Source organism: Desmodus rotundus, chromosome 8 (genome assembly GCF_022682495.2).
Source record: "Desmodus rotundus isolate HL8 chromosome 8, HLdesRot8A.1, whole genome shotgun sequence".
Taxonomy (NCBI): Eukaryota; Metazoa; Chordata; class Mammalia; order Chiroptera; family Phyllostomidae; genus Desmodus; species Desmodus rotundus.
This window is the reverse complement of record NC_071394.1, coordinates 21,023,074-21,036,563: the sequence shown is the minus strand read 5'-3', so window position 1 is coordinate 21,036,563 and position 13,490 is coordinate 21,023,074. Positions and strand designations below refer to the sequence as shown.

At 42.6% G+C, this 13,490-nt stretch overlaps 1 protein-coding gene across 1 annotated transcript; it reads right to left on the bottom strand.

Annotated features, from left to right (window-relative positions):
- Positions 1-4,607: 4,607 nt before the first annotated feature.
- Positions 4,608-13,071, bottom strand: TMEM74 (transmembrane protein 74). The gene is made up of 2 exons (XM_045181781.2): positions 12,959-13,071; positions 4,608-10,916 (listed from the first exon to the last, which is right to left on the bottom strand). The coding sequence occupies exon 2, from the start codon at positions 10,545-10,547 to the stop codon at positions 9,633-9,635; it is 915 nt and encodes a 304-aa protein (XP_045037716.2). The 5' UTR covers positions 10,548-10,916; positions 12,959-13,071; the 3' UTR covers positions 4,608-9,632.
- Between the last annotated feature and the right edge of the window lie 419 nt (positions 13,072-13,490).

Sequence of the window (13,490 nt, the reverse complement as noted above, 5' to 3'; positions counted from 1 at the left end):
GGGGTGATCTGCTATTCAGCTATATGTAACATATATTGAATATGATATAAACTGAGATTTTATCATGCAGTACTTAACCTAACTCACTTGAGGAAGAATAAGCCTTATCCTCAGTTAATAAGAGGAAAACTTTGGTAAGCAGAAATGAAGAAAATAATTATAAAAAGCAAATATCGAACAGGAAATGGACTTCAAGCATGTCCTGCATTTTGGCAGAGACTGGTTCGCTGTTCATCAAACCCTTTTCTTCCTCTTCCTGGATATACTGGTAGACTGCCTTTCCCAGCCTCCCTTGCAGTTAGATGTGGCAATAAGATTGAGTGCTAACTGAATGTGAAAACATCCGTCCATGCTGTCTCTTTTTCTGTCTGCTGGCTAAATGTTGACAAGCAGAGGGGGCTTAGAAGCCACATGTTGAAGATGACAGAGCCTCTGTCAGGCTAGGTTCCTAACTGACTGTGGAGCAGACAGCTCCCTAGACTGGGCTGGGCTGATAATTTGACATCCTCAATGTGGCTTCAGAGTTCTTCTTGGGCACCATAGTAGTCAGTGTCCCTCAGAGAAACAAAACTAATAGGAGAGAGAGGGAGGGAAGGAAGGAGGGAGAGAGAGAGGGGGGGAGAGAGAGAGAGAGAGAGAGAGAGAGAGGCAAAAGAGAAGAGAAGAGAGAAGAGAAGAGAAGAGATGAGATGAGATGAGATGAGATGAGATGAGATGAGATGAGATGAGATGAGATGAGATTAGAGGGCAGGAGGAAATGGATGCCCCATCTTAAGTAGAGAGCAAATTCACTCTGCATCTACCTTTGGTGTTATTGAGGCCCTCAACCTCTTAGCTGGTGCCCACCCACACTGGTAAGGGCAATCTTCTTTACTCAGTCTCGCCATTCAAAAGCTAATCTCTTCTAGAAATAACCTTTTAGTTACATCCAGATGTAGTGTTTTCCCAACTATATGGGCATCACTTAGCACAGTCAAGTCGGCACATAAAATTAACCATCAGCTTTGTCTACCCACCGGATTGGGGAGGAAAGTGAATAAAGGCACAAAGATTTTTTAATTACTTCAGATAGGAAGTGACACACATGACTTTGCTCACATTCCATTGGTAAAAATTAGTCGTTTGGCCCCACCTAAATGACAAGAGAGCTTGGAAATGAGTCTTTAGTGGTGCCACGGCTGCCTAGCAGCAACTCTACACAAAGGAACTGGAGAGTGATGTTTGGGGCTCTGCCATGGTCTACCCCTTCTCACACAGAGCATGTTCAACTCCCAAGGGGGTGACTCAAAGATCTCCCCACATAATGCCTCCAGCTCCAGGTCCAAGACCTCTGGGATGTGCAGTCTTCTTCACAAGGTCTGGATGTGTCTGCAATCTGAAAAACTATGAATGAGAAAGACAACTATACCTTATATACAATATGAAAAGATAGGATGGGGACCTGAAAACCACAAGACATCGTCGATCAATAGAAGTGCTGAAATTGGCGGGCAGGCATTATTCAGTCCTACTGCCCTGGGGCGAGGGGTGGAATAAATTCCTTGACTAGCCCCTGTTCTGCTTTTTAGAAGAAACTGAATTGGCCCCTGTTCCCCTAGGTTCCTATTCAGTCCTATTCTAGCATTTCTTCCTTGTCTTATATTCCCCATGGCCACATCTAAAATAGATGTTCAAAAGTATGCCCTCCCCAGGGCCTGTTCAAATTTCAGGCATGCTTCCTACTAGTAAGTTTTGGGGCCCAAGTGTTTTTAAGGCTCAAATAGTCAAGGCTTCTTTGGCAATGAAATTCCTTCAAAAACTTGAGTTTCTGTACTATTTGCGTTCATCAGTTTCATGTGCTAATAACCATACTCAAAATTGTCCTGCCTGCCGCCCGAATTGTTTCTTCCCTTGTTGACCCCTGACCTCTCTTTAATGATAGCTCTTCTGAGATTATTCAGAGCAGCTGTGCTCTCAATGTCATCCTTCACATGGGTTGTTTCAATAATGAAACTTGTCTCTCAATGTCTTAGCCTCACCTATTCCTGTTTGGATATAGCATCAGCCTTTCCCAATCGCCTCTTATTCTGTTTGCAAGGAGGAAATTCGTTCCTAAACTCATCATTTGTATGGGATGATTTAAGGCAGATCCCGGCTTTGCCCTGTTCCTTCTCGGGTGCTCTGATTTCCCAGCTATGGATCCACTTGGCAGCAGGGCCCATTTAAGTGTGAAGGAAAAATTAGTTCAATTTTGGTAATTGTCCTTAATGTCATCGGTATTCCAGCATGATTAATTTTGAAAATTTGGCAGAATTTGGGCAAGTTAAATAAAATTCAAATGTAAATTTAATATTAGCACACAAACTCTCTGGTCTGGATAAATAGAAGTGCTTGCTAAGTAGAATCATTTCAGTTAAACACTATGAATATATATTATTGATTTATATATTTTGGCAACCTTCATATATATTTTGAAGATTTTGGCATATATTTTGGCAATCTTCATATATCTATAGATTTTCAACCAAATAAAAGGATTTTGTTAGGCTTTCCTATGACCAAAATCTTCTACTGAAAAGATAACTGAGCTTTCTGCCACAGAGTATGCTAATGATTGCAGCTATGGCCATTCAAGGTCTGGAAGATTATGGTATGAGATATTAGCACATCGCAACTCACAACTAAGTAAAATACAGTTTCCAGATTGATTTTATATCATGTATAAGGAAATATAATTTTCTTTCTTGGACATACCTATGATGGTGGGAATGAGAGACCTCCAAATGAATGGTTTCCATGGTGATGATGATGATGATGATGATGGCCCAACTGAGTTATTTGTCAGCCAGTAGCACTTAGTCATGACCTTAGCTCACAAAGTACTTCCCAAACCTAGGTTCTGTTGTTAACAAGGCAATCCACTTAAGGTAATGAGACATCTAATTAATGCTAGAATACTAGAGAGGATTCTCTCTCATCCTTTGTTTCATTTATCTTAAGTTTCATCAGCGAAGGAAACAGTATTATCCCTATTTCACAGATGGAGAAACCATGGCTCAGATGAGTTGACAAGAGCAGAAGAGCAGACACTGAAATTTCAAGTCATTTGTCTCCTGGTTCTGAAGCCCTTACTACACCTGGTGTGAAGATTAAGCAAGACACTGTACATGGAAGCAGAATGTCTGGCACATAGTAAGCACTCAAACGAGACTTTCTTTCCATCTCTGGGTTCCTTACATAAATCCTAGGAGAACTATTGTGCACGTAGGAAGAATAACTACATTTTCTTTTCTGCTCCAAGGAAAATTGTCAGCAGAAGCTTATCTGAACCTAAGTGGGGGCAGTGCGTGGGATGGCTGTGAGTTTTGATAGATTTAATTTGGTTTTATATTTTGAGAAATGGCTATATTACCCAAAAGCAAAATATTGGTTTGATTTCTTTATTGAGTTTACTTCTTAAATCTCTTGACTATTATTTTATTTTATGAAATGATAAATACAAAATAAAATAGGTAGTATAAATTGATTTTTTTTTTTTTGCAAGCAGGGTAATACTCCTTCTAACCTGGAATAAATATGTTTTTGGTGAAGCAGGCCTAGGTTTTAACCCTTTCTCCACTGTTATTAGTTGTGTAGCTCTGGCTAATCATCTAATATTCCTGAGCTTTAGTTTTTCATCTTTAAAATGCAGATAATAATACTGCTCTTGCAGGAAGGCTGTGAGAACTAAATGAGTAAGGTATAACCTGGATAATACAGAGTAAGGACTTAAGAAAGTACTTCCTTCTAAAAGCATTTGTATTGGCTTATTTTAATTTCCTAATTTTTGATAAAATAATACAACAAAATCATATAGGTTATCTTAAGGAAAATTGCAATCATTTCCCTATTTACATGCTTTGTTTTTAAAGATTTTATTTTATTTCAGAGAAGGTAAGGGAGGGATAGAGAGAGAGAGAGACATCAATGACTTTAGGGTCATGTAGCAAAAGACTGGAAATATAGCTCATTCTGAATGATCAGAGGTGGTTTAAAAAACATGAGGCAGTCTAGAAAAAAATATTAAAAAAAACTAGATTTTATTTCTTTATAGTAGATAATATTGATCCAATTTTTGTTTTAAATACAGGGAGCAATATTTGGGCCTCACTTCAAATTGTCCCTTTAGAATTCTCAACCTTAACAGCACTTATACATAAGAAGGTTACCATTTTCCTTAATAATATAGATTATGATGCATCCCTCAGATGAAAATGGAGATCAAGATTAGATTAAAAGAAGTTTAAGAGCAAGGGCATAGCTAATTTGGTATTTGTTTCTCACTGAAAAGCTTTCTAGTTTTTAGTTGTGTTAAAATATTTATGTATTTTTTCCACATCATGCAAATCTAGTCTAAGTTCAATACTAAGTAATTTACAGAAACCCACGTAGCTTTGACTATTTCATATAAAGTGAAAAAACAGGGCATAATTTACATTGTTCAATGATAGGTAGCAAGAAGAATCTTATACTTGAATCAGGGGTAAATATTACTTTTATTTTTTTGAGCCATAATTTCAATATAGTTTAAAAAGACCAAATAAGCATCACAAATTCAGATTTAAATAAAAGTTAACACAATAACACATCTTAATGGTTTTATTTTAAAATGATATAACACACTTGCTATTAACATGTAAGGCATCAAATGCCCTAAGAAAAATGCCCATAACCTTTGTAACTGCCCTTTTACAATATCAAATAACACATAATCAACATTGAATTGTTTTTTTTCTGGTTTGACAAGAAAAGTAAAATTAAAAGCACAACAAGAACCACAAAATAAAAATTCTCAATCTACTGTATAACAACAAGCCATCTTTGCTCTCGTGTGCGACAAGTGTTTGTAGCCTGACCAGGAAGCGCGACAGTGGCTGTGGGAGGGTGAGGCTGGCTGTTCCAGAAACACAGGAGACCTACTAAAACTTGGATCAAAGGAGAATACTGTCTGCTTCCCGTATTTCCCTGAAACAAAATAATAGTTCATGGTAAAGTAATTTCTAAATACGCCAGACTCTATGGCCTTGAACTTGAGAGGTGAAAAAAAAAAAATGTCACACATTTGTGGGATGCTGAAGAACCAAGACAGATCTATATAATTATGGCATCTCATTCTGAGGTTGATTCCAAATTCTTCATTCATGACCCGTGAAAGATTGCTCTTGTCCTTAAAGCCAACCTTAAGGCATGCCAAGTTTCCTATAAGAAAATCATTCTAACAATAGCTTTGGATATTACAGTTCTGTAGTGATAAAATATTCTCCTAAGACATATATAGACTCAAGTGTACAGAAACTTGCACACTAACAAACATAAACCACAGGAACACTCTTAACTATAAGCCACGGATTTGTGAAATCAATTTTATATATTTAAAATAACATCTTTTTACAGTGCCGGTGCAAGAGTCAGGCAAATTATTTCCCAAAGCTTATGCTCATAAAAAGTTGGAAGGAGAGAATATTATAAAGTTCTGTGAACCATAAAATGGTATAGCTGAAAATCAGCTGAAGGACAATGTGTTAGTTCTTATGAATTCTTTTATACTGGGAAAAGCCAGTGAGAGACTTCATTATAATTCTTCTCATTATAGTCATTCTTTATGTCCAATTCTTGGAAAGGTTAAACCCCATTACAGAGAACTGCAAGGATCTGTCTAATGCCTTTGTCAGAGCAGAATACAGTTGGTAGTATTAAATCTTGCCGAAGAGGCGAACCACTGGTGAAGGTTGTGAATCTCTTTTGTCAGACCACATTGTGGTGGCAGCAGTAATTGCTGCAATGGAGTCTGACCTTCAGGCTGAAAAACCTTCTCCTTTTGGATATAGAAAACATTTCTTCTTTAACTTGAGATGATTAATTCAGGTAAGGCTCTGCATATGCCTGTCACCCGTGAAAGATGAAGGCTGCGATGTTCAAGTGCTCTTGCCTAACATTGTTACTTCTCACAGAAAAGTAACAAGATGTAGAGCCACTTGGGTTCAGACTCTTAATTCCTGATATTTAACTGGCATGACGCTCACTCATTCATTCATTCATTCTTACGCCCAGAGGCAAAGGTAAGGCACAAATAAATTTGGAAGGGCAGTCTCTTTGTCTAAATTTGCACCTTGAAGGACTTGTTCCAGCACTGGTCCAATTCAGTCCCTAAAACAAACAAGTATGAGAGGGATGGACTCAGATATTTTAAGCAGAGAGTGAAGCAGGTGACACTGGTATCAAGGCAATACTAAGTGGCAGAGTCAAGGGGCACAGCAGCCATGGGCAAAAGCACCCACAGTCGCCAAGAGCTTCATGGGTCCGTGTTGTCCTGGGATCCTCTAACCTGTAAGTCGGCCATGAAATGGCAAGTCTGGAGAAAAGGCATTGTCCTTCTGAGGGGGCCAGTGCATCGTATGGCACGGTCTGCCTCGGGAGCTCCAAGTGGCTGGAAAGGACATAGAGCGTCGCACAGAAAACACTTCTGCTCTGCCCCAGTTAGTTTTAGGGGCCCTAAAAAGGGATAGTTTATTAAAGTCATTAAGAGGATTAAACTGTCCATCAGCAGCGAGTGGGGGTGGAGAAAGATGGCTTTCTTTCTGATACGCACCCCTTTGGGCTGCATTGTTGAACAATGAGCTGACTTCTCTTAAGATTAGGAAGGTGACTCTGAGTTTCGTTTTCTAAAACCTGATATATAAGTTAAAGATCTAAACTATGAGACTTTGAGAAAAGAGTTTTGTTTTACCAGGTCTCGCAATAAAAACTCTTATAGATAACAACCAGCACCATGTTGAAGCGACAGATATAAGGTCATAAATCCCCATGAAGGATTCAAGATCAGCACCATAGCTATGGTCTGTTCAATGTCTGTAACATTTATTACCTGACCTTGCTGAAGTACTGCTAAATATATATTTAAAGGCTCTCAAAACCCTCTGCATCAGATTGGAAACAACATGTTTAAAGATGAGATCTTTTAGTTGCCCATGTTACCATCCCTTTAAATTCAAGTGATCTTCACCTTGAATTCAGGCACTGACAGGACGGCCTAAACCAGCCCTGAAAGAGCCATCCAGAGGATTTTCTGAATGGGCTCCCTTTGATCTGATGGTCTGCCCTCCTATGATTAGAACCTTAAAATAAAGGTTGAAATAAGCGTTTACTTACTACATTTCCATTTTTTAATTTTAAGAAAGAAATGCATTCTGACTTGTTAAATCTTTTTCCCTCTGAATATTTTCTTGTTCTAATCTATTTCTCCCTCATTACACACACACACACACACACACACACACACACACACACCCCTCCTTTACATCACATCAGAACTGTATATCATTTGGTAGCACTGCAAAATTTATTAAATGCTTCCAAATGAAGAGCTAAAAAGCTTTAGTTTTTCTTCTTTACCATTAGTTTTACAGAACTGAAAAAACCTTCCAACACTTGATTCTTAAATTTGTCTGAAAATAAGCTGAAAATCACCCTACACAATTAATTCAGTTTAGTTTGTGATTTGGCAAAATTAATCTTGTTCATCAATAAATAAAAACAAAACTCCACTGATCCCACTTAGCTTCTATGAATAAACATGCATTCTTAAAATGTGTTAAACACATTTTAAGACAGCTGATAAACCTTCAGAACATGAAATTTATACTGCTGGTAAGCTGGCCTCAGCACAAACCACAAAATGAGATTCACAATACAACAAAGACTCTGTTCAAAAAGCACAACGAAGCAGCAATAGAAAACAGAAATTGTCTGTACATTGTCCCAATTCTTTTGGAATCAATAACAGTCTGTTCTATAGCTCTATCTAGCTTCCTCTGATGGCCATTTATTTCTCATTTTTACCTAATAGCTCTTTCCTATAGCCATCCTCTCTATTTTTACTAGTCTCTGATATTCCCTTTTGTGTTTCCCCTTAACCCTTAGTAACACACTGCATACTCATCACATCTATCTCTGACACCCACAAGAGCTCATTCACATAGATATCATGACTCACACACTCTGCCAGCCACAGTCACCCACATATTCCACCATCCTCGATAACAACAAAAACTTCAAACATTAGAATTAGGCATCACAATCTACACAGAAATCATTTTCTCACTGCCCCGTGCCTTCCCTCCCACCCCAATTCCCAGCTCCGGTCCTCTTTGGGAATGACCCCACTGATCACGGTAATGCCGTAATGGAAGCTGCAACAGACCCTCCAGCACGAAGTTGGAAACACCTCTAAGAGTAGTTGCAAAATGCAAGACGTTTCTGAGGCTGCATTCCCTGACCCTTTCCTGAACCATTACCACAGGGAGATGGTGTGTGAGTGCGGACACTGGGTGTTTTGCAAGTTGTGGCCACATTGCCCATCATGTCTCTCGTAGAGCTTCCTGAGGCCAGAGCTCACAGTCACTGAAGGCCTGGATACAAGGAGCTCAGCAGGAGGCCTGGAGCAGTGTGATGAGGGGTGCAGTTCCCACTGAATCAGTGTATTTAATATCTCCTGCCCACCCCCCTCCCTTTAATTCTTTGGCTATGGGCTTAAGGACTGCTGCCATCTTTGGGCAATGTCTTGCTGCGTGGCCTAGAGCAAGTGGTGAGGGCTTCCAGGCGCAGTCCCCGAGTCTAGCTGCAATTGTATCAGAAGTTTTCTCCAAACAACAACAAAAAGTCACGTGGGAGTGTTCCTGAGCCAGTCGTGACTCAGATCTGCCTAGATGTTTGCATGTCTGGAAGTATATTAAAAGTGTCTCACGCTTTGCCTCTCTTATGTGAGAATCAGGACAGACTTTAAGAGCATGAGTAACCAGTATCGTAGCTAAACCAGGAACAGGCAATGAAATTTATATCAGCAACTAACTTGACTTCCTCTAGAAAATGTTCACGTGACACGGGCTAATATCTGGCACTACCATTATGGGTTAAATTCAGATCGGTCTCATAATGATTTATATAACTTTCTTTTACTAGAAAGTGTATTCTAATGACTCAATTACCACTTGTGAGTACAGGAATAATTTTAAATACAACACAAGCAATTTTATAGGTTTTCAAATAACCAGTATCCTCAAGTTTTAAAACATTTAAATTCAAAACCCTGTATTTTAGCAAGTAGGCAAATTATAGAAAGAAAAAATTTAGTATGAAAAAATTTAGCCTTTAGTAATTCTCAAGAACCTTTGAGAATTAAATATAAGCCTTATTATGTGATTAGTGTTTAAGTTCTTTTTCACAAAATAGGTGGCTATAATTGATCTATGTGTGGGAACTCCTAGTGTCCAAAGAACAATATCCTGTATTGTTCTTTGTACAGGATCATTTGTACATTGGGCTGCTAGAAATATTTGCTACTGAAGTAGAAACTGATGGCATTACACGAGTCAGTCTCAGCTCCTCAGAAGGACAGGTGTGCTGATTGCGGTTTCCTAACGCAGCTTACGTGGCTTTCTTCTACAGAAAAAATACATGAAGAACAAAACTCTCACGGGCTGTTGGTTTGGGGCATAAACTTTTCTTGCCAGGCAAACAAACTGCACTGTTAATTTTAAGAAGTGTGGTTTGGTTTTGTTTGTTTGTTTTCTCATATAAAATGCCAAGGAAGACTCTCTGGAAGTTCACAACCAGAATTAACTCTGAACAGCCAGAGCATCTTCCTCTACCAAGGACAGTTCCAGGGTGTTCTCATTCGTGCTGGTTTTCATCCTGAAGCTGAAAGAACCATAGAGTTTGGCAGACTCTTTGGAAGAGGCAAACCTGTTGCGACTATACAGCTCCCCTTTCCACATAGACATCATGAGCAGACAGGACAGAACGACGCCCCCAAGAGTAAGCAGGCAGAGTCCCGCAATCACACACCGGTCCAGGTGCGCGCCCAGCCTGGCGCTCTCTTTCTCCAGGCGTTCCATCTCCCGGGCCGCCACGGTGTTGGGATCCACAGTCACTTCCCGTGGGACAATATAAGAGATGATCACCAGCAAGATGCCAGTGACCAAGAACAAGATGGCGCTGATGAAGCCATAGTCTACTGACTTCCCTGAAGATGTGGCTTCTGAACTTGTATCATCTTCGTCATCAGATATCAAGGAAATGGCAGCCTCGTGGGGCCACTCATTGGAATTTTCCCAGTCAAGGTCTTCCGGGTGATTACCCCCTTTTGCTGAAGGGGGGCTCCGGTTCCTCTGTTCCAAGTTAACATTCTCATCCACGTAAGTAAAAGAAGTTTCCAGTTCCTGGCTGCAGCAATTGCAGACTTTCCGTTCTGCTACTTGGGTGTTTCCTGAGTTGAGAAGTCCTGGTGGGAAGGAATCTGGCTGAATAACACTGTCCTGCAGAGAGGAGGAGAAGGAGGATGGAGAAGGGCGAAGTTTAGAGCCTTCCATCTCAGCTGCTCTTGGTGTCGATGTACAGCGTCTCTGGCAGCAGAGAGCAGCTTTGGAGGCTGCCGCATGTGCCTGGCCAGCGGGAGACCCTCCTGAACTCCAGCCCACAGCATCGCACAAGGCTGCCTGGCTGTTCTTCCTAGCAAGATAGTGGAGCTCCATCGGAGCTACTCAGACAATCCCCCAGCAGCTTCTGGAAATTCTGCCAATTACATTAAAAAGAACTCAACTGCCAGGAGTGCAGCTGGGGAGGACCCCATCTCCTTGGCAGCCACAGTGTTGACACTTCAACCCCAGGTCCTCCTCAAGGGGTAGGAGAACGGAGAGGATACCTAGTGTCAAGAGAGTGTGAAAAGGGCAAATCCTCTGACTTATCACAGGGATTAACACTAGGAAACTTAGGTCAGGGTAGAAAAGGTGCGCGGAGGAAGTAGCAGTGTCTCTGAAGAAGGCATTGCCGTCACCAAGCCAAATTTATCCAAGGACTCACACATTTCTGTGACAGGATCTCTCAATGAAAACGCAGGTTTCCTGTGTAGAGACAAATGAGAAAGACAGGGACCTTTTTTAGCAGAACTGCTGATTTTCTGGAGAACCTGGGGAAGCACAGACTTCTCAATGATTCAGTTAAATGATAAGTATTTACACTCTCTTTAGTTCGGAACAGATTCTAATGCAGATTAGCTTTAGAGCATCACCATGGGTGAATGTGTATGTCACTATCAGCTGGGGTCTCCTGGAGCTGAGGCTCAGCATTTTGACTGCACAGCTCTGAAGCAGGTGAAAGAACGCAGGTTTAATCAGCCACCCCTCCTAACTTTACACTGCATACATCCGATGACCGTAGTCACCCAGCCCTGTACATATAAGACCCTAAGCCTGTTCATTGTGCTTCCATTCTTAGCCCATCCCCTTGCTACCAGAGGAAGGTAGCGTGTTCTGGACTCAGAAGTGTGTAGACAACATACTTCATTCATTGTGTGGTCCCTGCAAATACTATGGGCCAACCCACTGCTATACACACACACACACACACACACACACAGAGCTGCCTGCTCCAGGGCAGGTCAGCTACTCCTGCTCACTGAGTCTGCATGGGTCTGAGCTCCTCTCCTTCTGCACGCTTTGCTAACACAGGTGCACAGGACGCTGACCATCCAGAAACTTCACAAACCCAATCTAGAAATAAACTGACAATAGAATACAAATTAACCGACAGAGTCAGGGCTCTGTTAAGGCAAATAGGCAAGAAGCTATCTCCAAGGTTACCTCTGGAACTTTGTATCCATGTCATTCCCTCACCCCAACTGCAGCAAGGGACCTTCCTGGGACAGAGCTATTAAGTTGAGCAGAAAACCATCTGCCTGTCTTTCTCTGCCTCTGACATCTTCTGAGGATAAAAATTCACTTTCCACTATCACCAAGGAAAGAGGTTTCAAACAAGGGCGCTTTTTATTTTGATTCCAAGCCCATGGGTAGTAACTCACGCAAACCCATGGCTTTGGGGTTTACTATGATTCAAAACCCACAGCTCCAGGAGCTGGTAACACACACAGAAGCACAGGTAAGGCTCACCTGAGGTCAACATGGCAACTCAAAATGTGGGAGAGGGAATCCACATGTTCTCTGCTATATATCAGTTTTTTTATTAACCCACTCTTCTCCTATTATTGGAGTTTCTGTGCAGCTAAAACAGAAAACCAACAAACCATACACCAATTGCAAGAAAACCATAACTGAAGCAGAGCTTTCCCGTAGCAAGTGGACAGATCTCTACTGCAGGATCCCTCAATGAACGAAGCGATGGTAACGGTTTGATTGCTGAAATGAGAAAGCTCACAGGTCCCTTAGACATTGGGCGCTCTGATTAACCTTTCGCACAATTAACTCATCACACTGGACTACTTGGGATAAAATCATAAAATCGGCAAAGTCCCTTAGGGGACTTCCAATTTTTAATAAAGAGGGAGAGAAATCGCCACTTAATTCCCTGGTCCTACGTTTATCTTTCCTTCAAAGAGAGACTCCGCTTGCTCCCTCGTCGATACACTAGCTGCCTGGTGGATTCCCTTTGCAGCTGTGACCCGGGGCTTCCACCCGGGATGGAGAATAGATGATCCCAGGGGGCCAGCTAAAGTCTAGCCTTCCGACCCCTCCCTCTCTTCTTTCGCGTTGAGGAGCGCAGGTGATAAAACTGCACATCAGAGCGAAAGGAAAGCACTTTTCCTCGGCCGTCTGCTATCGATTAAGAGCACGGATATCTGCACTGGAACTAACTGACCCGGGCGAGGCTGGTCTGGAGAGGGCGACCGCGGAATCCGTCCCGCGAGCGCTGTGTGGGGACGTCGCGCCGCAGGCACTGGGCAGCGGTTCCCTCGCGGGATCGATCAATCCATTCCGGGTGAACTCCTGCGCCCTCGGGAGGCATCCGGAGTCCGGCTGCGTTCGCTGGGTGCCCTGAGGCTGGGCAGGCACCTTGGGCATTGAGTGGGGACGCGCTCCCCTGCTCTGCGGGGCTCCCGGGGTCTCTCCCTCGCCCCTGCGACTCTGCCACGCTCACTCTCACCACTCACCTCCTGCTTCGTCACCCAGTGTGGCTGGAGGGCCGCGCGCTTGTCCCCGCAGGGCTCCTAGGGAAAGTCTGCCATCCCCGCCGGGGCACTTTTGCCACCACACGCCACTGAGCTCCGCGCGGTGGGCAGCGCCCGCGGTGCCCGTGGGGCGGGGCGGGGCGGGGCGGGCGCTCCCTTTGCTGAGCATCCCGGGAGATGTAGTCCGGGGCGGGGGTGGGGGCTCCCTGCCTCCCTGCCTCCCTGCCTCCCTGCCTCCCTGCCTCCCTCCGGTCTATTCCCTCTCCCACATCCCGGTTTCTGCCTCTCCTTATACTTCCTCACTCCTGCCTCGCACTTGAGAAGAAAGCGCTGGCACCTGAGCTCAAGGTGGGGTCCCGCAGCCTCCGGCGTAGCCACAGGTTTATGGGGGAAGGCGCCTATATTTTAGTTCCAACTGTGCCAGGCAATGTGCATATTTTGTCTTATTTAATTGTCTGAACAAATCTTCAAAGTAGGTTTCATTAATCCTCATTTTACAGATGAGGAAAGAGAA